Below are 25,855 nucleotides of genomic sequence, written 5' to 3'. Positions count from 1 at the left end.
TGAATGGAAATCTAATCTACACTCTTGTACTAAAGACAGTATAATCTTGTACTCAGAAATTGGGAAAATAACGTTCACTTTTAGCTGACACACATACATGTAAAGCACTTTCTTGGTGAAATGATAGATATAGACAGATATCTCATCATAGAGAACAACAAACTGGATAAATCTGCGCACTGAGCACAGTATGACGTGCAAAACGTAAACACTTTCCCACCGACTCAGGCAACGATCGGGGAGTTGAACTGGGCAGAAAATAAGATTCAATAACACTTTATTTTGTTACAAAGGAAAAATGTACATAAAAACACAACATTTAAATTCACAAAACTGTAAAACTAACAAAAACAAAATGAAGAGGTGTTTGAAGAGGATTTAAAAATCGTGCTTATAAATGGCTACATAGAATTGACTGTAACCTGAGGTCAACATCTATGCTCTAGTGGCCTCTCAGAGAAAAGTGCAGCAGAGAAATGACTTTTCCGTTTCAAGGCTAGAGAGCAGTGGCAGTAGATCAGGACAGATAAATACAGAGCAACACAAAAAGAAAGCTAAAAAGGTTTGTATTAAAACCATTATCCACATTATGAGACGTTCAAATAAAATTACATTTTTGGATTTTCAAAAATGCTTGTGCAAGAATTTAAACCCCAAATAAAAACACACAAAATAAGAAACAAACAGAGCTGAACAGTTCACAAAGCAAACCTTCCAGAGATTTAAAAATGAAATATTTTTTCCACTTATGCTTCAAGGCCGTCTTCGCTTGACCGAGGTCTTCTCCAGCACCCAGTCAATGACCTTCGGTAACAGAAAATGTGTTTTTTATTAGCAACTTAGATTTTAAAAAATAAATAAATAAATAAATAAATAAATAAATCAAATGGAAAATCTCTTTATGTTTAGATTACCTGCTTGACGTTGCTGCTGGCTGCCTTCTTCATCTCATCATGCAGGCCCCGAGAGGTTTTAAGATCCTTTAGATCAAACAACACAATATCACTCATGTTGAAATAGTGTGGTACATTCACACACATGTTTTATGGGTTTTTTTGTGTGATTTTGTTTGTGTGGCACATATGCTTTCTTCTGTGAATCTGTCACAAACTGACACACGTGTTTAAACCGGCATGGGTGTTGGTTGTTCTACTCGTGGCGTCGCTATCTTTTCACCAAGATAGTGCTTTATGGAGATGATCAGCTAAAAGGTTACAGTTTTAATAAAAGTGAAAATGGGAAAATGCAACATGACGTTTTCATCCGACAGTTTTCCCCAAATTCTGAGTGTGAGATTATGAAAATGTGATATTCCTTCATATAATCTCGGAGACAAACAATCAGTCAAACGAAAGGACAGCACTGACTGTGTGTCACCAGTGTAGAGACCAACCTTGAGATAGAATTTGGAGATATCAAACAGTCTTTTGCTGCAGGCGTCAAAGCACTCGTGCTCAGCGTTGATCCCGTGGAGCTTGAGTGATTTAGCTACAACTTCCTGCAACATCTGAGGAGACAATTGAAATAAAAAACAAAAAAACATTAAATCCAGTTGTGTTTATTCCCAAACCAACCGACAATTAACTGGTTCAGATAAACTAATTTTAGCTTTAGCTCCTTTTTCTTAAAAACAGAGGTCATCAAACGTCCTGGGAAATGCCCTTGAACAGAATGATGTCTTCACATACCACGTGTGAGCTCGATGGTACAAACATACAAATATTTCACTGGCAGCGTTGACAGGGAAAACACGTTCCTGAAATAAATAGGTCCACCATTAATCTTGTCACTGCGACTGTTCTGAGAAAAACAATAAATTATTGTGAGGAATCACTGGTGCCATTCAGTCTCTCCAGGAGAGGGAAAAACAAAGAGGCAGCTTTTAATCTCTGTCCTGTATAAACTCTACTGCCGTCATTATTTCCTATAACTGTTCTTTCCTACTCTAGTGTTTGGATGATAAGCCTGTTTGCATAATCAGAAATCAGAACAAGTCAAGGTTGGGATGCACATAGTGAACTGTACATGCATGGAACCATATGGAAGGCTGCGTTTGTGTATGCACATGTATACACGCTTGTGTCCACGCGTCCAGAAAGAGTGTGTGTGTGTGTGTGTGTGAGCATTAAGACAGACAGCAGGTGATGTGGTAATAGTGTAAATGTTTAAGTGCTTCTTCAGCATTATGATGCAGCCCACATGTTCACAGTGATCACATGCAAAGCATTTATCTTTGGTGGAGCTGATGAAAATGATCACCTGTCATAAGAACGGCGTGTGCGTGTGTGCACTTGCATGTGTGTGTTTAGCTGAGTGTCCTGCCGTCGGTCTACTGCTGTGTGTACGTCCCAACTCCTGACTTTGCTTCTGTCAGCTAAAACATCATTGCGCTTGCAAAACCATTTACTTTGATCTTGACTGCTTAACTAGAAATTTGACTTGAGCTAGACTGGCTCCATCCACGACAGTCGGCTGATTGGGCAGCAGAAAAACTTTGTTCCCTTGCGACCGGTGTTTCCTCAACGCCCGCTCTCTGTCCTTCTCGTACAAAGCGCGACGTCTTCTTGAGACACCACAAACCGAGCAAGAACAAAAAGAGCTGCTGGATGTCCTCCATTTTTGTCTGTTGTGTCACGTTCTTGTGTCACACCAGCACAAAGTCACACTGTATACGTCTGTAACGCCACTATCGGGCAGCCAGCCAACCAAGTAAAGGTACTGTTCTCAGTCGAAATTCAAGCCTGACCGAGGGCTTTACCATTACAAACCGTACCATACTGTGCCAAATAGGGCTGACCAATAAGGCGCAACATTTGTGAAAGCCTAAATATAATTTTAGATTAATTATTGTCTTGCCCTATACACATCTTATTCTACAGACTGAAAGGAACATCTTTCCTTCTCACAAATCTGCACAGTAATCCTTTTAAATAAGTTTTTTCGATTGGAAATGAGAAGAACGATGTAAAAATGAGCATTTCCGATATCAAAAATCATATCTCAATCGCAATTCCTGTCAAAATAATCGCAATTAGATATTTTTTTCAAAATTGTTCAGCCCCAGTGCCAAACTGAACTGTACCACGGTGGAGACAGAGCATAATGTAGAGATTCAGTGGCGTAAGGAACAAACGGAACGATGAGGACAACACAGGCAGCGATATCCATTTCCATCATTAGTGCTGTATCATGATAGTACTGTGTGATAGGACTTTAGGAACTAGCAACAGCCACTTTCCAGAGGGCACCTTGAAGGCAGCGCAGCACTCCTGCTTTCATTAGCAGCTCAAGTTTGCCGAGCCACATGGGAGCAACGTCAGCCTGTCAAACCGAGGAAGATGCAAAGAAACTCAGCTGCTCGCTTGTTTGGCCCTAGCCATTGTATAAATATGACCCCAGCTAGTTTACGCAGCTGAAGCAGAGTTAGTTTATAGATGCTCAGATGCGAGTGAGTGAGGAAGGAGAGAGAGAGAGAAAACACTTCTCTTCTTCTCCTCATTTAAGGCATCAGTGCTTTCATCATCATATCCTTGATCAAAGCATGCTAAACGTAGGCCTAGAGCTATTAAAATTAAACACCAACTGCAACAAAGTAATACAATTTCCTTTACACATATACAGCTAATGAGTCGTCAAAATGGTTTTTCAGTACAGTATTTTTTACGGAAATTGCTAACCTCAAGTCAAATTACCACGAGAATATGATTTAGTGCCTTTGACAGCAACACACACTTAAAATAGTCTACACATAAAGAAAAAAATATAATTTAAATCCACATCAACAATAGGAGACCACAATAAGTGATCTTCATTTCTTTTATAAACCTGCACTAAACAATCAAGTGTGATGAAAACTAGTTGCTATGGTTACAATAACTCTTAATTTATGCACAGTGTTTGTTACAGTAAAGTTAATAAAACATGCCACCACTCACATAATGAGACACGCATACTTACCCTGTTGTGTTTCTGAGAACGTGACTCTTTGGCAGCAAGTTTCTCCTCTGACTGAACATGTTGTGTCTGCTGTGGAGCTTTAGGTTTATCAGCAGCAGGGAGCGTCACTGAACCAGGACAGTTGACAGTTAACAATAGGTATAGCATCACATGGAACAAGTACATTCTTAAAACAGGTTTACGGTGGAAATCAGGTGGTGTAAAATTAAATGAAATGTTCAGTCTCCACACAAACACAGATGTTTTCTCATCATTTTTGTAATTACACATCTTCTTAGGACTAACTGGGTGTGTGCAGCCTGAGCCTGTCTCCTAACATCTCTCTGACTCATGTATCATTTTAATCAGCACATAGCATTTTGTGACCTCAGATAATCCAGCATTGTTACTGTCGCTAAGCTAAGGTTTAAACACCTAGAATTAATCAAAACACTTGTGCGGGTGGATGTGGAGCAACATAAATTTCGGGGGGTTGTCATGCTGTAATAAGACAGGCGCAGATGTTGCTAATAACTTTTACAATGGCACCATTGTGATAATATGACCCCTAACATAACTGGTACTTTTTGGACACTATAATCACAACCCTGTTGGTGCAGATGCTGATTTTGTAGCTCCCATAAATTTGGGGGTTTAGAAACACTCCCCTGTGTGTAATTTACCTGTTATGTAGCACACGAGAAAAATAAATAGCTTAGTTCATATAAAGTCATGTAAAAGGCATTCCTAAAATAGTGCTTTCATGTAAACCATTGTGTGATAGAAGGAGGAAAAGTTACCCGAGGATATCCGTCTGGTGACTGAAGAAGAAGCCGTGATGGAGGCAGAAGTGGACTGGGATCTGCTTGGCTGTTGTCTGAGAGACCTAATGACAGGGTGCGTCCCACTGCTACCACTGCTCTGAGAACAGAGCGAGTCGCTGCTCTCGGACTTCACCAGCCTACCTCATTCAAATGGACGTGTGAAGACAAAGTAAAGGTTACAAATCTGAACATCTACCACCTTACAGATCATACATACATGTTTGTGGACATAAAACAGACCAGAGTGTAACATTCAGGCAGGTTTATGTTTGGATAATTGCTATGAAATAAAAATCACTTTTTTTCGTAGCCTCAGAATAAGCCTTTAATGCATAGTTTTGATGCAGCATCTTCTACGGAGACCATTATCTTGCACTGCCACGTTTCTATAACAGCACAAATTGTCAAATCAGCCAGAGCATGCGTTACCCATTTTGAAGCAAAGCTTATTGTGCAAACTATGAAGAACGCCATTCTTTTTGCTCTGCGATGCAAAGGCCACTGATAAGACATCTCTAATTGTTACACAGTACACTGGACATTAAATGCAACATCATCGTACCTCTTGCGAGAATAACCACCGACAATGTCCGTGTCCCAGGATCTACGCTTGAGTCGTGCTACGTCAGCATTCTGCAGACTCTCTCCGTCAGGTACACTTCCTGGTTCCGACATCACGGCAGGGGAGGGGGCGGGACTGAGGGCGAAGGGGAGGGCACATGGCTCTTTGGTGCAGGTACTTTGGGTCTCGTGCCGGATTAGGCGGGACTGGAGCCGCACAAAGGCCTGGTCCCGATCCAAAGACCGCTGATTGTCCAAGCAGAATCTAGATAAACAATTTAAATAAATTTTTTAGTAGTAATATTACACAAAAAATAGAAACAACTGAGATCAGGGTGGCTTTTATTTACAGGCTGAGCTTCCACTCATCCTGTACTGCAAATAACTAATTACTATGGCTGACTAGCTGCTTAGCACCTAAAGATTCTTACTCGATGCCATGGTAATGTGAAGCTGAGGCCTTGTCGAAGGGCAGTTTGCTTGCTCGCCCCGGAGAGAGGTCTGGTGACAACTGAAACACATTTGTACTGAACAGAAAAGGGAGAAAGGGAAGTGGTAGTGGGGGAAAAAGAGGGAGAAGAAAATGAATTGTTTGTTAAAGTCAATGTTTAGTCTCTTTGTGATATTCTCTTCATTAATACACACACGTATATGAGACTACTTTTCATTAGAAGGTTGTTAACTCACCAGAAAAGGCTAATGATTATGATAGAATCCTCATTATGGCCTCATAAATTCAGTAATGCCTCTAGCTGTTAACTTTAATCTGATGTAAAACTGCTATGTTAGCACAGAGCTAAACATGATAACAGAACCTACCCTCTATTGATAGCCAGTGGCTGTAGCTCCCCAGCAGGCAAACCATCAGATGTGAAGTGTTTCAGAAGCTCCTTGGCATCTAAGAGAGCAGACGTCTTCTGACTATCTTTGGGACCCAGCAGGCTGTCACTGGAGCCTGGACCTGACAGTCCAAATCTGAAACAACAGTGATGATCAGCTGCATTATGAACATTATGAATCAATAATGCTAGAGAAAGGCATCACCACACAGAGTAAATCCCACTTACCTCTTCCTCTGTCGTCTCTTCTGCAGGTTCTCTATGTTGTGGAGGACGCTCCTCTCAGGCCACTCAGACGGCTGGTGGGAAACAGTCTGAAAAACTAAAATGCCCCAGGAACAAGTGTTAGAGTGAAATATATTAGGATGCAATTATATAACACAGATACACTGTGCAGCCAGTGAGTTCAGTACTTAGATTTAACGTGAAGTTGTCGAGATATGTTGTCTCACAGAGAAATATCCAAAAAATACCAAACAATTTTCAATTCTTGATTTCTTTTAACTGGTTGTGTATCATTAGTCTAAGCTCAGATTAGTTTATGTGAAAAGAGGAGGTTGAAGTGATACAGAACTGTGCAGGAGTCCATTACATTTGTTGTTTTACCAAGGTTATAATGACCACAGAGTATAGTTATTTCTCAATCACCTTTTTTTGGAACATATCCACAAAATATGGGAAACATGTATGCAGTTTTAAAATAACATTTCCTTCAGAAATGAAGGTTTCAGTGTCAAGTATTTAGTGTGACCTACCCTTACATTTAAACAACTGTGTTTTATGAACAGTAGAATTAACTTCAGCAAAGTTTCATGGGCGCTTCTTTGTGTTGTGCGTCGCTTCTTTGCTGGTTTGTTGTCATACTACAACAAACTAGAATTACCACTGCAAAGCTGCTACTGCCCGAGTCTGTCTTGACATAAAATTAATCACTTCCTGTGTGCAGACTAAGCGATATCTTAACACTGCTACAGTGAGAAACAGAGAGAGAGTCATGTCCGTGTTGAGTGAACTCCTGTGACAATGGCTTAAATATAAGGGACATTTGTTAATATTTAAAAGTTGCACAACAGCTTAAAACACAGAAGGGAAGAAATGTGTGAGACTGTTTTTGTGGAGAAACAAGTTTCCCCGGGCTAATCTTAAGCAACAATTAGGGCATGGCACAAGCATTAATAAATAAACAAACCTATAGCACCCTTTCTAACTATACACCAGAAAATGTAGGCAGCTCGTACAGTCTGATGAAGTGTAGGAGTTAAAGATGCTTTTACTTGAGCCAGGTCAACACAGTGAACTCTAGACTGCACCCTGAACAAATCTATGCACCCAATACATCAGTAAATATGCAATTTTCTTGTGTTTGGGTAGACAGATTATATGTTGTCTCTTGGGTGACAGGAATGTGATCAATCTGTATGCAGCAAGTTCCCCCAGAGGAAGTGTGTGTTGCATGTACTTAATGACCTGAGGACATAAGTACATTATACTGTATGAGGAAAATGAAGCTCTCTGCCAGCAGCTTGACAGCCCACACAGTCATTCACACCTACAGGCCATACAGATACACAAATCCAAGGCATTCCATATAGATTGTGGAAGCTGTTTATTGCTGCAAATGACATTTCTAGACCAGAAGGTGGGCACACATCACGGAACAAATGATGCACCTTAGACTATTTGTCTGTACATGCTGCATATAATTAGAGTTACTCCTGTTTTTTGAAGCTTGCCGTGTCACCACTTTACAAAGTATATCCTTTGTTTGAGCTTCTGGAGAGCTCACACGTATAACTGGCACAGAACATAAAATCAAGTGGTAGCACACAAAAGTCATAATGTACACGAGTCTGGAGACAAATGGCAGTTTTGCTGCCTAGTCTAATCTAATACTTTTTCACACGCTGAAACACAGCCTGAATCCAGTAAACACTGACAGTTAAACATTATGACGGAAAATGTTGTGCCGAGACTCAAAAAATAATTGGCAAATAATGTCAAGATATTTATGACATGAAACCTGCACGTCTATGAGCCCCACAGCTAAACCTTTAAAAGCAGCGCCGCCCATACTGTGCACATGTAGCTGCAGGCCTGGGACTTGTTTCACTGCCAACAATTTATCTGTATATTATTAGTTGGCACCGTTTCCTGAAAATGTCATCCTATGAATGTGCATGTAGTGAATACTAATGCAATACAGTCAAGTCAGAATATGTATTTAGGTAACTGAGTGTGAACAACATCACCTATAAGAAGCAAAAACATCAGTAAGCTTTTTTTAATTAAAAATAATAATACATTTAAAACACCAATCAAATTGAATAAATGATTATAAATACTATATTCTGTGGTTAACCTATTAGCTTTGAGCAGGTGTACATTTTTGTCCCAGTCTTCTTTCATACCTGATTTTTTGGCAGTCTCCTGCTTGTTGGTCAGACAGGCGGCAGCCGGGAGCAGAGTGGAGTCCACCATGTTCAGATACTGCTCCCTTGCCAGACTTAAAATGGCCTTCACATCATTGATGGGTATTGAAGTGGAGTTGTACTCTTCCTCTTCTTCTTCTTCTTTCTGTCCTAAAGACACAAAAAGAGGCTGGATTTAGTAGACTTTAGTTTATAGCTCACTGGGACACAAACATCAGGTGGAGGATTTTAAAATCTGTGATAGCATTACATAATACTCTATAAGTGGGTTATTGACTGGAGTCTCCTGCCAAACGGACACTTCTTTCTTTATACTATTGTTCTGCTTCATTTTATCATTACATAGGGTAATTGTTAGTCATTAGCCTGACATAATTGAAATGCCCAAGGCTGTGATGACATCACAGGGGCCAAAGGTGGACAGTTGAAATGATATGGGTAAGGGTTTGTGTGAAAGAGATTTATTACTGTCAAAATGGCAGGTCAGGTTTTACCTCTCATTCTGAAGATGCAAGTGAAGTGAAATGTCTATAAGAAAACCCAGTATACACTATCTACCATATCTGTAAGATAAAGTTTCACGATAAAAAGTAATAGTTAGAGTTCTATATTAATTCCAATAAACAATTGAAAACTCAGAACTGCATCAACTCTCTCACACACATATGCAGGCAAGCACACACATGCACAACAAATTTCAAAAACTTAAAATCAGTACTTTTAACTACTGAAACTTATAAGGACGCGTCTTTTCCTGATTTAACGCCAAGTCAGAATATTGCAATGAAATTCATACTTTCCAAAGAAAAGTGCATATACTCAACTACTAAAACTAATTTCTCTGTTCAGGAATTCATGTAAATAACTGCAATTTCAGACCTTAATCATAATATCCTTTCCTATTTTTAAATTTGACAATTCATGAACAACATTAAAAATATTATTTTAGCATTAAAAAATATCATCTTGCTTAAAGAGCCTCTACACACTGGTGTATTAACCATTACAGAAACATAAAACAATCACTTTGATAATTACCAATGCTGTTAATTTAGGGCTGCTGTGGCTTTGGGTGGTGGTCTAATACATTTTGTTGTAAGCACTGTGTATGCTCAAGAACACATTTTATGATATAATTTCACTTACAGATGGAGTTTTCTCTCCACAGTCAGCATTCAACATCTAGCATCTGACATTATCCAATTGGACTAATGCAGTGTTTTGTAACCCGTTTTTGAAGAAATTAGCAAACAAGCAAACGCTAGGATATTTCCTTTTCAATGACACTGCAAATTGTACACCATGTGCTTTGTACTCCCCATTAAAATTCTAATTAAATATTTAGCTGCAGTGGCTGTGACATGCAGGAAAAATAACGGTAATATAGCGAAATGTACTTATTAAAGGAGGGCGTAAAGGATGTCTAAGCCACCAGCCAAGATAAAGGTCAGTTGAGGATTAACAAGATTATCTCTTAAATAAATCCATCCTCAGTAAAAAATGAGCGAAGAGTTTGTCCTGCGTTTCGCTGTTTTTAAGTGTCAAGTGATGTTCCTCCTGAGGAAACCACAGTGATTATGTAGTTTACAAATCTGTTTCCATTATCCAATGTCTCCTCTACTGACACACAGTGAGGGGGTCTCCATACGTCACCCTGCTTGGGTGTAATATGTTTTTAATTGACATATCGTAGTGAAGTTAAGATGCTGTGCTGAGAGCTTTTAAAAAGTAATTAAAAAGTACTTAAGTAAACCTAGAATACAACAAAAAAGCTGAAGAAATTCTGTCTCACTGGACTGTTTGCGGTTTAATTTGCTCATAATGTTCAGTTTTTCTCCCCCCCCCAGAGCCACGGTACAGTAAAGTACAGTGCAGTGATTTATTTTCAATTTCAGGAGATTTTTAAATGTCACACTTACTGCGATATTCCTTAAGTACCAGAGCCTGAACCTGGGTCACCTTCCTCTCTCTCTTCAGTAGGCCGTCTCCTTGGAGACAGGGGAGAGTACTGAGGATCTTGGCTACATTGCCTCCTGATCAAAGAGAAAGGAGCAGTGGAAGGAAGGGAGAAAATGACAAAATGATTTGCTATACTCAGCGGTGAATTGCTCGGACAGGAATTTAACATTTGAATAATTGTCTGGTGAGATCAAGGTCAACAGGTGGTACTTCACCGACTTCACGTAAAAGTCAGATTACTTCATCTGACAGGAAGCCTGCCTTAAATGTCCATGGCTTTAGGTTACTCTCTTAACCCCAGTTCTCTGAGTAGCATGAGTGAGATCTCTTACTAGGTCACAGCAAGACACTGAAACGAATGCTAAGAATTCACTCCTAACACAATCCCAAAACCCTTTCTTTTTATTCTATTAAAAAAGATTTATTTTAAAAGTCTTGAGAGAACACTCGGAGAACACAGGGTAAAAGGCACAAAACCATGTTAGCAGTAGCCCAAATGAAAAAAATCTCTTTTTGTACCAGACCAGTGTGCTGAACAATGACAGGCACTCAACCTCTGACAAAGACGCCACAAGGGCCTCTGCTCCAATCAAGTTGAGGAGCAGCTTTAAGAGAAAAGGATGTTTGAAGAGGAAACAAACTGCTATTCCAAAGTAGCATGAAATGTCCCAAAGCATCAAAAAGATGGAATGATAGAATTATTCTCTTTAAATATGTATGCAGTACAACAGGAGCTAGTTAGTGGGTTAACCAACAAAGCTTCAGTATTCATTTCAAAATGTCTCAACCAGTGGAGAAGAAAATGATGGTGACAACAGACATGTGGATACTTTTGTCCTGTACAGGGAAGCACCATGGGTTCCCCATGTCCCTCTATGTTTTCTTATGTTATGTAGTGTTTTGAACTGGGATTGCCGTAACTGTGTCAAACACTAAAGAAGGTTGCTGTTGTTCATCATTTTACCTAAATCACCTTTCACTTTTTTACCATCATATGACAACTTGCATGTTATAGAGACACAAACACATAGCTGTAGAATCAAGACCACACATTGTACCTGATGAAGAAAGACACTTCTCTCTCATCAACCCCGTAAGGGTTGCCATGGCAGCTGCTCCATTAATTTGACTGTTTGAGTGCAACATCCTGACCCTGCAGGATCCAAACCCGGTATCGTCTGCTCCCTGGACCAACAGGAAGAAGTGAGCACTTTCACCTTTCACCTCAACATCAGGCACTACAAGGTGAGGCAGAGATCACATTTACAGTTAACCAACAACAGCAAAATATACTTCTTTTGTTGTGCAACAACTCATATCTCAGGATATCTCTGCATAGTTTATATCTAATTTGTCCAAGCTTTGCCACTTTCTTTCATATGTTTACTTCTACCTCATAAATTGTGAATTATCAACAAGTGTATTAAAAAGTGATTTTTATTTTCTGCTATTTGCTGCAGAGATCATTATGTCTTGTGTTCTCATTTGTACATGGTACATAATTGATTATGTAGCATGTCCAAGCTTCCTTCTTCAGTGGAAGGCTTTTACTATCTACTTTAAATCAGTAAAGTGCCATTTAACAATTTCAAATCACCACATACAACAATATGGCTCCAAAATGTTGTTGTTGCCAAAAGACCATTCATTTAATGCGACGTGGATCTTACCAGGTATGGACTTAAGCCTCCGGTCTATAGACTCCCTCCAGCGCTGGGAGCTGATTTGGCTGGCTGCAGCCTGGGCGATGGGAGTGATTACAAAGGACAGACTGAACAATGCCCCAACCTGAAGATAGAAACACATTTGCTTGAACATGAACACACAGTCCTTTAAGACCCATTAATCAGACAGAGACAGATCAGCATATGTACCCTCTAATAAACATTACACTGGGGACTAAATAAAATGTTTGCCTGAATCCTGCACCAGATTGTCGTACTTATAAGAGCACATCTTATGGGCAGATACCTGTCCACGCAGTGACCTCAGCTGGTCCAGCAGAAGTTTAGCCTTTGCTGACTTTCCACACAGGCCTCTGTTTGTCAGTTGTCAAGGCATTGTTTGCCATTTAGAAGAAGAATTATAAACATCCATTAGGAACATTAATAATAGTAAAACAAAAAAAGACAATTTTATAATTTTTACATTCAACACGGATTTCAAATTAAGGATACAGTTCAAAGCAGGAGCTGGACATCACAAAGCTGGGCAGGTCTGACAGATTAACCAGCTGAACCAAGTCTAAAGCCGGAGCGTAGTAATGAAAGACCTGCAAACACAGGACAAGAAATAAAGAGAGTAAAATAAGGAAAGAAAAAAACACAAGGGAAAAAACAGACATAACACAATAATGTCATTCCTCATGTCAGTAAAGAAATAAAACCGTATAAGTCTTAGTGTTTGTCCTAGTTATCAAATGAGCTCATTGTTATGAGGAAATTCATAATGTATATGTGACATATGGAAAAACATTAGCATAAAAAAACACAAATCCAGCACAAAGAGTGAAATACAAATCTCATCATTTATTGAACTTTAGTGCTGACCCATTTCTCACAGATTCCTATATAATAAGAGTATATGCAGGTTTTAATGACCACTGGTTAAATCTCCAGTTTGCTGGTAAGACCGGTAGGTTCATTACTTTCTTGTCCAAACTAGTGTAAAGTCTGACTAATGCAGTGGCCAAAGAAGACAGAAGCCAAACATCATTAGGGCCTACAAAATTTAATTGCCCTCATTAGTTACAACTACCGTACTTAAAATGGTCCTATATAACAACTAAAAATTGCATATGGTGAAATGTTTTTTTCAACAAATTAATTTACTGTCAATGTATCTTCATTCAGATGTTGGTGGTGTTTTGTTTCTAGGCAGGATTTTACGCATTATTCTTATTTATTTATTTTACACAGAGTATGTTACCTCAGTAAATTCTGTATATTAATACTATATGATTAAGTGATCAAGATCTTTTCCCTTTTTGACAACAGGATTAAGGCTCTGAAAAAAAAAAACTTTGATAAAATATATCAAAGTTTCTATTTCTAATTTACAGAATTATGTTTACAGGATAAAAAGGTGAGTATGAGATGATCTACGCTGTCAAGTGGTGATTATACATTTAAATTACAATTACGTTTTTAGCAACACTAATTAGCTACACATTTTCCCCTTTTAATTTAAAGTCTTTTAATCCTTGTAACTGTTTGTGACCTGTATACCAAACAGGAGAATCTGGGATTTTTGTCTTAAGCGAATGTCTCATTCAAGATGCCAAAACAATTGCAGATATGCATAGCATTATCGGGCTGAATGATTAATAGTTTTAAAATCAGTCTGAAACTCAATTAGCAAATCACAAAAGCTGAAGGGTAAACTTCGTTCTATAATCCATGCCAAGTTCTTATCGATAAAAGTTAATTCTTCCAGTGGTATCTGATGTGATAATGCTCCATCATGTTTTAAATCCATTAGACAGCAAAACTGAACTCTAGCTTTAATCTCAATCACAATATATGGCAGAAAAATCACAATTAGACATTTTTTAGAAATTGTTTAGCCAGATATATACAACCATGCTATAACCCGACAGTTTATTTACGACCAGCAGAGGAGTTTATAAATCTCATACTAAACAAACACTTCATGTTTGGTGCGCATGCCGCACACTATGGCCTATAAACCTGAGGGTGAGCAAGTATGTGTCTTAGTAATTACCACAACAATTAGTCCTGACAGTGAGGCGTGCTATTAGTTTTTGATATTTCAGAGTTTACACAGTGCATGTGTGTGTGTGAATGCCAGTCCTTATACAGTCAGCCATTCCAGCAGTGTGGAGATGGTGATTGTTCAGTTATTTTTCATCGCTATCTGCTTCTCTATACCTAGATCTGATGAGATCAAACAACACAGACGCACATAAACACTGTCTCATTCTCTACAGAGACATTAATGAATAGCACACACAAACGTACACAATCAGCCCACTCATATAGACACTGTGCTGTGTTAACATAACAACACATAGTTCATAAAGTGGGAAACAAACATAACATACTACACAGTTACATCCTTCCAAATGTTTCTAGTGCTTTACTAATTAAAACCAATAAAAGCAGCGTGTGTGTGTGTGTGCATGCATGTATGCTTAGCGGTTTCAGAACCACAACCTTCATCTCCACACAAAAATTAGTGTCTATCAAGCGGTCTGCATCACCACACTCCTCTACAGCTGTGAGTCCTGGGTAACTCACAGCTGCCACATCAAGTCCCTGGAGCAATTCCACATACACCGCCTCAAGCGCATCCTGGGGATCACTTGGCGTGATCGCGTGTCCCGCACAGAGATACGCAGAAAAACAGGCTGTAAAAGCACTGAGGCCACAATCACCTAACTACTATGTCATTAGTATGTCCCATCATCGAGTGCCTCGCAGAGTGCTATACAACAGCTACACAACAGTAAACTCTCTGCTGGAGGGCAGAAATCCAGCTAAAAACTGTGCTAAAGAGGTGAAATTTCAAGCCTGGGGTCCTTGCTACTGACAGAAACTCCTGGCGGCAACTATGTCTAGAGGGCACCCATTTACTGAGAAGGAGAGGACAGCCAAAGAAGGCACAGGAAGATTACACCCACAGCTCCCAGTAATTCTGACACAAACACAACTACCACATATAAATGCCAAATAAAACAATAGAACCTGTGGGCTAGGATAGGTCTATTCAGCCTCCAGAAGAAGCTGCTAAAAGACAGAAGTTGACATCATCTTGGATAGACAATAAGTTTATCCCATATCAGGCCACAGCTTCTTGGACACGACTCCTGTGCAACTTAATTGTTTTAAATATTAAGCTACATAACAAAACTTATTGCCTAAACATATAAATTGATATAAAATATACAAACATAGAGGTATTTTTTGTATAAACACCCACCACGGACAGACAGGCATACTCCCACAGAATCCATCAGTCTGTTTCACATATGAACAGGTCTATTAAAATGTAAAAGATGAAAAGTAAGAGTGTTAAAATTGTGGGGTGTTTGTACAATTTTGAATTTAAATGAGTAGTGCTGACACTAGGTCATTGAGCAAATTACTTGTGTGAATACTTTATCATCAACTAAGGCAAGATGGAGATATATTATTGAGCTGCCAGGACATTCCAGTTTCTCAGTATGAACTGTGACTGATACCACCTCAAGACAAAAAAACTCAAACTTAATCAAGGTGGAAGACGGAGGGGAAAACTGATAGCTAAAAAAGGAAAGATAGATCATTGCTTAAAAAAAAAAGTTAGCACCTAATAAAGGGGAGCATTTTTCCCCAATACATTATTTGAAGAGGAAGGTGAGAATTGCATAATATAGCACAAACACTTAAACACTGCTTAATGAATGCAGGTTTACATATTGCCCTGTTAAATCCTTGGGCTTTTGCCTACATTTATGGTGTGTTATACTTATATTCGTCTTCCATTTAATGGTTACAAGGTCCACAGAAGCAAAAAAAAAAAAAAGGTCAACACTAATTTGGTGGATAAAATATATTTAATTTATCTCACTGTTGGCCATTCTGTCACAGGTTCCTTTACTGTAATTGAAGTGCAACCCGGAAGTGACCCTTTCCAACCGAACCTTTAGCCACAAGGAATCATTAGAAGGCGGAGAGTGTGCAGCTCATTCAACCTAGTATCTAAGACGAGGTATGAACTGAGGTTAAGGGAGCCGTTCTACCCTGAATAATAATTCAGTAATTATCTTTCATTCTGTCAATCAAGCCTTCCCTGATGTTTGTAGGATTGTGACTACTGTTCATTATACTCTTGTTTTAAGGTCTAGAACAAACGTATCACATTTCTATACATGGGGTTTCTATACCAACAGCATCAGGCTCACATTCAGGCCCTAGAGCACACTGGAAAAAGACTGTCTCTGCTAATGTATTTGTCAGAGAAGAAGAAACAAGACATAGAAACAGCCGTGTAATTGTTTTGGCAATGAAATGAACATGAGTTTACTCTGCCTGAGCTGTTTGGAGAATTTGATGGCAAAGTCTGGCTCCAGAGCAGACATCTGAATCACTGACCACAACAATGACGAGCTCAGTGATTCAGATAAGTCTGTTGTTGTTCCTACTGATGGTTTTTACTCCCAGTCTGACTCCCAAACTGACTCACATTTACTCTTTGCGAGCTTTGTAGGACGGGTTAAGAATGGGAACATACATACAACTAATGTAAAAACTGTTGAATAGTATCAAACTTGCTGTAGGACACAGAGCATTACAATAACATTATCTTTGGAACATGCACAACTCAAGCAAAATGGGCACCATATTTGTAATGCTACTATTAGTCAAAAGCTCAACCTGGTGCTTTAAAGTTATATTCTTTAAGCAGCAGAAGCCTCACCTCCCAAACAGAGCACACGTTTAACCCAGTGTAAGGCTGAATAAATGAAGTGAAACAATGCATGGATTCAGTTTGATCATCCGTTTTGCATTTCATCCCCTGATAATCACATTTTCAATGTCATTTTCAATGTGACAGGCGTGGCTGAAATTAGTTTTCAGGAGCTCAGTTTAACAACAGCAACATATATTAAGGTTAGTAATTAAACATGTGAGAAGTGGTGGAAAGCTCTGGACTCACCTCAGACTGTAGTTTGTGGTCTGTAGAGGTGCAGGGCAGATGCAAGAGACTGGACCCTGATCTGTGATGCACCGGGGAACGCAGCGAAAAGCCATTGAAACGGAGCTCTGACACGTACTGGAGAAAAAACAACAACACGTCACTTAAAAGTCAATTCTCCATTATACTCATAATGCTTAGTGAAAGGACCAAGGGAAGAAAATGCAGAGTTTCTCCCTCTTCACAGAATAGTGGCCAAGAATGTATATAAAAACGGAGTAAAGAAAGTTTCTGTCCGGAGTTCTGTTTATGATTTTTTTTGGGTGTGTCTGCGGCTCGATGACACACCGGAATCATACTTACTATTCTCCATATCTCCATAAAACCCATGACACTTTATCATCTGATACGTCTGTCTTGAAAATGTGTCTTATCTTGATGCAAAAGCACACAGAAAAGCTCTGCCACATCATTAAAAATTCATGAGGAAATGAGGTAGAGAAGAAAAGAAGCAGACTCCTGCCGTGAGGCTGCAGGTCAGCACTGGAGCTAAAACAGCTCAGTGTTCAGAAGTTGCTTCTCTACATGTTTGTTAAACAAGTGGTTTGATACCGAAACGCTTACGTTAATATTCTGTACATTGAGGAACAGCAACGCTCGGTTGCTTTGGTACCCAATGAAGCTTATATGTCTGTGTGGGTGCAGTACATGAGGAGGAGTGGATAGAACTCCACACGTGGACACGCACTCGCATTAACACTCTAGTTAAGGTCACTTCTCAGATGCATTTAGGTTAATCTGTAAAAACACTGACTGCGTGAGTGTGTGTCCAGCTCCTTTTACATACTTTGAAACCCAATTTTTAACACTTACCGACACTTTTTCAATCATTCAAATGTGGCAAAGGTGGTTAGTGGCACAAGGGTGACAACACAAACAATCAGGAGAGACGTTTTTCCATCGCTTTAGACTGTCTTCAAAAATAGGTTCCTTTGCTACATATTACAGATAAACAGATAAAACCCTCCGTATAGCAAGTGTTTGTTCTCACATGCACTCAAAGATATTCAGCTTGATCTTATCACATGGCTGTGTAGTTAATACCCATGTACATACATACACTCACTCATAGCTGCTGTTGCGATATACATTTCACAGCTGTTAAGTGGTGATGATTGTTCTCAGACAGGCTTTTATTCCAGTGAGATTTCTCCTTTGTTCCTCCACTTCCCTACTGTGAAGCTGTTACTGACAGAGCCCACGCACTTCTGAAGGCAAGAACTTGGCAAAGGTCATTACAGCGGACAAAAAGACACACACTCCTGCCTTAGTGCATACTCCAAGCTAAGCAGCTATAGATGAGAGAGGACTGATTAAAAGTTTTTTTCCAAACAGCACATGAGCTCACAGTGTATCTAATACTAGATATTTGAAGCTGATACTATTTGGTAAGGAAATATGGGTCTAAAATAATCGTAGTGATATTTATCCTTGGTAAGAATAACTTGAATGTGTTAATTCGTTTGAATTGTAGCAAGATCTGAAATAAAAGCTCTCTGGTGAAAGCTATTTAATGGAGACAATCATAGTAGGTCTGCCTAGTACATGTGTTTGGTATAGAGCTGAAACGATTAATCGATTACTAAATTAATCGACAACTATTTTGATAATCAATTAATCAGTGTGAAGCTTTTTCCATGATTAAAACAAGATTTCCGATTGTTCAAGCTTCTTAAATGTGAGTATTTTATTAATTTCTTTGCTCTGGATAACAAAGAAATCATTAAAAGTGAATCATTTGGTTTTGTGGACAAAACAAGACATTTGAGAAAATCATCATTTGACGAACACCGATCAACATTTTTTAAGGTGTCGAGAAAATAATCAACAGATTAATCGATTATGAAAATAATCGTTAGTTGCAGCTCTAGTTTGGAACATGTATAATGGCTGCCAAAATACTTTTTTTTATTATAATAAAATGTCAACTGAAAAGCCTCAGCTAGATTGAAGAAGAGAAATATACACCAACAGTTTAGGACATGAAAGGAAATCCTACAGTGAAACAGACTGATTACTCCCACAGGGCAGTAGAAGAATGTAAGCCCTAGAAGAATGGCATCACATTGGCCAATTCTGTGCAGAGACAGAAAATGACTGCACCTGCCAGAGTATTCCAGTAATGAAAAAGAAGTGCAAGTGGGTGTAAAGTCTATTCGGTTTGGCACCATCAGGCAGCCCCTGGCAGGAAATAAAGACCACAATATTTGGCCAAAAATATGAGGAAAAATTGCAAGATAATGAATAGTGATCTGCTGGGACTCCAGCCTCCAATCCAGTAAAAATGCATTTCTCACTGTAGGAATTAGTTCCCTTTCTGCCTCAGTAGCTTACGTTGATCTTTTAAGTGATGGACAGGGTATTGATCAGGGCTCTGACCAGGCAGGTCACATTAATTCAGACAAAGCTAAGTTTTCTGAACTGAGCTTATCTCAGGAATGGGACACCACAAAAACCTCCATAATGTGAACAGAAGCATCTATCATACCCCATAGACTCCCACAAAACAGCACCTTAATTGCCTGTCAATGACACCAAGACTGTTTCTGTCCCTTTTTGAAAGCCTAGAGCAATAATTAATTAGTCAACTCCTCAGAGAGTGAGGCCAAGTCTGTGCAAGAAGCTAGGAGCCAGACGGGGGTAAGGGGTCAGGGGACCCTGCCGTGAACTCAAGTGATTCCTCTGGATTCCTTCAGCAGAAGAAACGTATACCCACTGCCATGTGACTGACATCACATGACAAAAACGTTAGAACACATACTGTAAGGATGCATGAGGCAGATCTTTGAACCACAATTAGCTCCTGTACAGGAGGTTTGTGAGGGAATTGGCTGTTCTATCTGCCATTTTTCACTGAACCCAAGTTGCTCTGTGCCCTTGTTCACAGAGAATACTCTTCATGATAACAGCTCGGAGCAAACACGCTGGTAAAATGCAAAGAACAGTTTTTTTTCCCCCTCATGCATGGGCATTTCTTTAAGTGATCGCACATCAGTTATCAGCAAGGACACCTTCTGTCTGATTCTTCACTCTGCGAGCTGCAGTTTTCCACATGGGCCACTTGTCAGCTACTTTATTAACAGCTGTTAAATAAACATGTAGAGAAGCAACAGTTTCAACACTCAGTTTAAAGACATATACACAAACATAGCGCTGGTTTAGCGACATCTCTGCCCTCTCTCTCACCCTCCGTCTCTGTCAGCAGTTCTTGCAGCCTCACAGCAGGAGTCTAGTTTATTTAAATCTTTTAAATGGTGTAGCTCAGATTAGACCACATCTGGAGGAGATCAAGACCACATTCTTTCAGCAGTGGGAATGCAAATGTCTTGTGCAGTGCATGCTGAAGGACGTCATTAATATCTCCAGACTCTCCAGTTTCATAATGAAAACATTTTACATCTTATCTCATACATTTATTTATTTCTGGTCATAACTCTGACCACCACATATTGATGTTCTGTTCTTTTTTGGGGGGGGTTAGCCATTTTCAATGTAGGTAGAAAATTATTTAATTCAGAGCCGAAGCACATTGATTTGCTCTGCCCCTACTTCCCTCACTTACTTGCTCACATAGTCTGTCACACGCAGAGAAGACCCATCTATCATAGTTTGAAAAACAACACTGCATTTGGTCCTTTGCAAACAGCAATGATACAGTAAATACATGTTTATTTTCATGTGAAGCATGGAGGTGAGATGCAATTATGAGCGTTTACTAGAGATGACTCATCTGGAAATGCCAGGAGTGGACTGACATATACAGAGGTGTCTTCATGTGATCAAATCACCTGAGATGCATGTAAATGCCTGGTCCTGAACAAAGCCACATTTGGTATTGTTGAGACAAGAAAGTTAATGCTATCTCTCGCTGTCTTTTTCTCTGAAGTTCAATTGCAGCATTTCAGTTCCATTCAAAACAAACAAAGGTAAACACTGTACACAGACGTGCAATCATCCCGAAAATCTCTAGTCTCCCTTCTCATTAATGAACCACCCTCTTTGTTACCCAAGAGTCCTGAGTCAACAACCCCACTCCCTGCTGTTTGCAACCATTACATTGTATTTTACAAAAAAGGAATACTGCTGGGATTTTCTGAGAACCTTTCTGTAATGATTCAACTGAGTTTCATTAACTTTCTTAACTTTCTTTCTCCTACATGCAAAGAAGACAAAGGCAAAATGAATCAAGAAAAATATAAAAGTATACATGGTATACTGGTATCACAAAAGGTCACATCATTAACAGAGCTCATTACCTTCTTCTCTCTGATAACCAGGCTGCCCCTCCACAGTTCCTTGTGGTCAATACAGCTGTCCAGGTCAGAGGGCACCAACAAAGCAGCACTCAGGTAAGAAGCTACTTTTTGCCACCTAGGAAGAAAAAAATAAATAAATAATCAATGATCAGTCCTGTTCAATTTCTATTGGTATTTCATGCGAATTAGGATTAAAATCTTAGTCCATGTAAATTAGTAAAACTAGTAAATTAGTAAAACATAAATATAAACTTAATGTATCTAATCTGCCATTAATTAATTTGAATGTTCCAAAATGTTCAACTGTATTTTAAGTTGTTCATCACTCCAAATCACAATGTGTACAAATGTATTAATCTAACTCCCTCTAGTGGTAAACTGGGTGCATTTCACATGTACTGATTCAAATCTGGATGTTTCTAAACATAATAACTAACATGTGCCATGGGCACAGTGACCTCAATAGCATTAATATATTCAAGCTATGAGTGAAAAATTCAGTGACTCCATAATTTATGATTTCCAAAGCCTGTGCAAATTACATTAGTTGCAAAATGTGATTGCTATTATTGTAATACAAGTCAAATAAGTAATGCCTGTGTATTGTGTGTCTGCTCACCCAGCTGTATGTTGTGTGACTACATTGATCTTAGCAGAATGCCAACATGACATGTGTTTGAGGGCTCCCAGCAAAGGTAGAAGGTCTTTAACAGGAGGGGATTGGTCAGCAGAGCCCAACACCAGCACATCCAACAGAGCTTTACCTGAGGGGAGAAAGAAAAAAATTGTTGTTGGGGTTTTGGTTTTTTTCTTTGCTCTTTACAAAACGCTTCTCTGTTGGATTTCAGGAGGAGGCATTGACCATTCTACTGACAACATCTCTGTTTTCAAGTCTAAATATCAAGACCTGTGGAAGACTAGTTGGAAAAACAACAGGAGTGATGATTCACTGTTAAATATCCCTCATAAAATGCTAGTTCACCACTTGAGACGGTCTCAACCTAACTTCCATCAGAAAACTAATCAATCATTGTTCTATTTTTGAGTGTTTCTGTAAAAATAGCTGTACAAAATCTTGTATCCAAAATCACTGCGGATACAAGTGATTGAAACCTTCTTTTTTTAACACAAAACAAATTTAACAAAAAACACAGATCTCACTAATTGGTCAGCTGTACCTGGAGGTGGTAACTTGTCCGACAGTAGATGCAGTCCATCAGCAGCCTCCTCCAACAACCTGTTTAATAAGCCAATCAGATCAGGTAAGGAAGACATGAGAGGCCCATTGGCCAAAATGTAACTTACTGGAGTTACTGCAGCTGTCAGTTTGAACCAGTCAGACCATTCACCCACGATCTCTCCAGATGTATTTCCATTTGCAGACCTGCCACTCACTGTTATTATAACAATAAATAATTTTTTCCTATTTGTAGTCACAAATCGATCAGTTTTGGGATTTGGACAGTCAATATTTGCTTATTCACATAATTCTGTTATTGTCATAAGTGGTACATATAGAGGTTGGCAAGTGCACCAGCTTTGGTTTCATAAAGACTTTTCATCTCATCCTCTTTTGTTTTGACTGACTGTAGGGAAGCTAGAGGTATTTCACCTGGGTAATAACCTCTGTCCTCTGATGTAATAACCTCAGTTTTTAGTTACAAGGGGTAGTATTAAAATCTACCCCTATGAAATGGGACACCCCTTGCATCCATTTTTGACCTCCACATTAGGAATTAATTTCATGAAAAAAAATCATTTTCATAATAAATTGTTTAAAATGTGTTCAATGATGTGCACACCAATTCATTTGGAAAAAACACAAGTTTAATTCTGAACAATAATAAAAATGTCTTTCACTCACTCTGTCAGTGCTGACTGATCTGCTTTTTGATCCGGTGCCTCCTGATTACTCAGACAACTGAAACATGAGTCCACAGCAGAAAGTTTCTCCTCCTCGCTGTCAGTTTTCTGATGACCTGTCCCCAACGGTTCCCAGTCCAAGCTGCAAAACTACGAAACAGTTTATATGTATTTGGTGTGGATTACATTTACTGAACTCCTGCTTTTGTTGCCTGATAAAAGTGGAGTGAACTGGAAAACAAACATATTAGATGATCTGTATTGAAGTTGTTTACTGATATTATTGACTAAATGTTTAGCAAGAGAATCAGCTGTACTTTACAGAAACATGTGATGAAGTACAGTTGTGACTCTTTATTTTTGCTTTATGTACTGTGTGATGTGTATTTTCAACGAGAAATAATAATAATTCTGAAAAACAAATTCATATTATCATTTGAGTTGTTGCTGTTCTGTCAGTTTAGAAAAAAGATGAAACCATAGATCTTCTACCCAATGATGGTTTTATAATAAGACACTATTCTAACAAAGAGCTGGTGTTGCAGAGAAACATCAGATGTGCAAGTTGGGGTGAACATAGACTGAATTATACTAAAGTTTGGGAGGCCAATCATCGGTCTCGGTCAAAAGATCCACTCAAAAGAAATGAAACTCCAGCTGAAGTAGAAATATTTCGATCAATACTCAGTCCCTGCCTCCTTTGCAGTCCTATTTCTGGACAGGGGCTAGTATTATCTCACAAACTTAAAAAAGGTTATAACAGCAATAAAGACTTGAGTCTCTCTTTTTCAAGGCTTACCTGTGATACTCCAAGACAAGCCTGAACAGCAAAGTACCACTTCAGACATGATGGGCTGCCATTCAGAGAGCAAGCTTTGAAAAAAAAAAATATATATAAAAACAAAACATTTTTTAGAAGGTGTGCACAGTTGTACTATGCTGATTTCAATTCTATTTACATATATTTTTGAAGTAATCTTTCAGACTTTCCTATATTTTATATTGAATTTTTTTCTATATTTTAATAGTTTTAGTGTATGATACCATGCAGCTGTAAAAAAAAGAAATGACTCAACTGCGGGATCAATTAAGTACACCTAACTTCAACTTCACTTTAACGTTTATTATTATGCCAAAAGGTAATTTGGGCTGTGACAGGCACATCATAAAAAATAAAAGTATTACAAGAAAAAAACTGTGATATTGCTACCATACTAAACAAAAAACTGAAAAAACAGAAATAAATAAGTCATGGATTACATTGTCAATGAAAGTCATATAAGTTGCTGTATAAAGGCAATTGGTAATAAATAAATTAATAACATTAGTAACACAATAAATAAACAATCGGAGTATTCTTTATAACTTTATTCGGCTGCACTCTTGGTTTGCGGTGATAAAGCTGTTTACTGTATATCTTTTTAATACGTATTATACTTAATTATACATTTCCTTCTTCTATTGACCAGTATATTTGCATTTCATCTCTTGTATTTTGCTATATTTTTTGTTTTGCATAGTGTTTGAGTTGCAAGGTGCCGCTGTAACGCGTTTATAAAAGAAAATCAAGTCCATCTATCTTTCTAAAATCTAAAATAATAAAAGATGGCAAGTTCACCAAGTACATTGAGCGTTTTAATGGCCACAGGAATAAAATAAGCTCTGATATCCATCCATCTATCTTCCTCTCAATCAATCTATAAGCTTACTGTACCTGGAAACAGAGAGATCCCTCTCTCTGATTCTTGAGTTGAAATGTCCACCAGTCTGTTGTAAACGCGCTTCACTGGCTCCAGATCTGTGAACAGGGAAAACAGTATTATAATAATTAGACTTTACTTTTATTATAACAGCAAGAGCCAAGTATTGTCAGCAAACGCTTTGCACTTTTTATTGTTTTGAAGGTGTTTTCATATTTACAAGTCAAAGTTAGGTTAAACATTTCCGTTGTATACATAAAAAAAGATCTAATGTTAAAGTGCACACACATTAGTTCGTTTGCTTATAGCCTAGCGTTATGTAGCTTCTCTACTGTACATGTTTACTCAGCTGCTAGCTAACTAAACTAAACTCGACTTAGCGGCGTTAACATTAGCAGAGTTAAGGAGGAATGAAAACTCACATTTAAACTGATCCTCGGCCTCGACATCAGTTTGACAAAAAGATATTACCAACACGTACCGGTCCATCGTGTGTAAACATTAGTACATTGGCTCTTAACCTTTGTTTGGATGTGAACTGTTCGCGCACTGTCAAATTTCCCACCAGTTCTTTTTCTTCTTCTTCTTTTCAGCGTAATGGCAGCTGAGAATAGAACACAAAGTGCGCCACCGCCACGTACTGGACGGAGAGTGAAACGCCGAATACTGCCTGTCGACAAGAATATTGTGGGATTTGTATAATGTTTGCCTTCATCTCATTTAATTAAATCACTGTCTTTCTTTCGCTTATATCAAATAAACCGTGATTTTATCCATTATTGTGTGCTA

General features: G+C 38.6%; 1 protein-coding gene across 1 annotated transcript; it reads right to left on the bottom strand.

The window, feature by feature from the left end:
• Window positions 1-260: 260 nt before the first annotated feature.
• Window positions 261-25,655, bottom strand: mtbp (MDM2 binding protein). Its single transcript, XM_058646752.1, has 23 exons — window positions 25,489-25,655; window positions 25,081-25,164; window positions 24,166-24,239; window positions 23,368-23,516; window positions 22,682-22,740; window positions 22,123-22,267; window positions 21,504-21,618; window positions 17,209-17,325; window positions 12,726-12,820; window positions 12,520-12,586; window positions 12,219-12,336; window positions 11,607-11,786; window positions 10,509-10,622; window positions 8,569-8,739; window positions 6,389-6,482; window positions 6,141-6,296; window positions 5,753-5,848; window positions 5,323-5,586; window positions 4,737-4,897; window positions 3,958-4,064; window positions 1,394-1,507; window positions 915-980; window positions 261-804 (listed from the first exon to the last, which is right to left on the bottom strand). Exons 1-23 carry the CDS (start codon window positions 25,553-25,555, stop codon window positions 754-756), a joined length of 2,664 nt encoding a protein of 887 aa, XP_058502735.1. The 5' UTR covers window positions 25,556-25,655; the 3' UTR covers window positions 261-753.
• Between the last annotated feature and the right edge of the window lie 200 nt (window positions 25,656-25,855).

This window comes from Solea solea, chromosome 13 (assembly GCF_958295425.1).
Source record: "Solea solea chromosome 13, fSolSol10.1, whole genome shotgun sequence".
In the NCBI taxonomy this organism is placed as follows: Eukaryota; Metazoa; Chordata; class Actinopteri; order Pleuronectiformes; family Soleidae; genus Solea; species Solea solea.
Note: the sequence above shows the minus strand (reverse complement) of the source record. Positions and strands in the feature narration are given on the sequence as shown.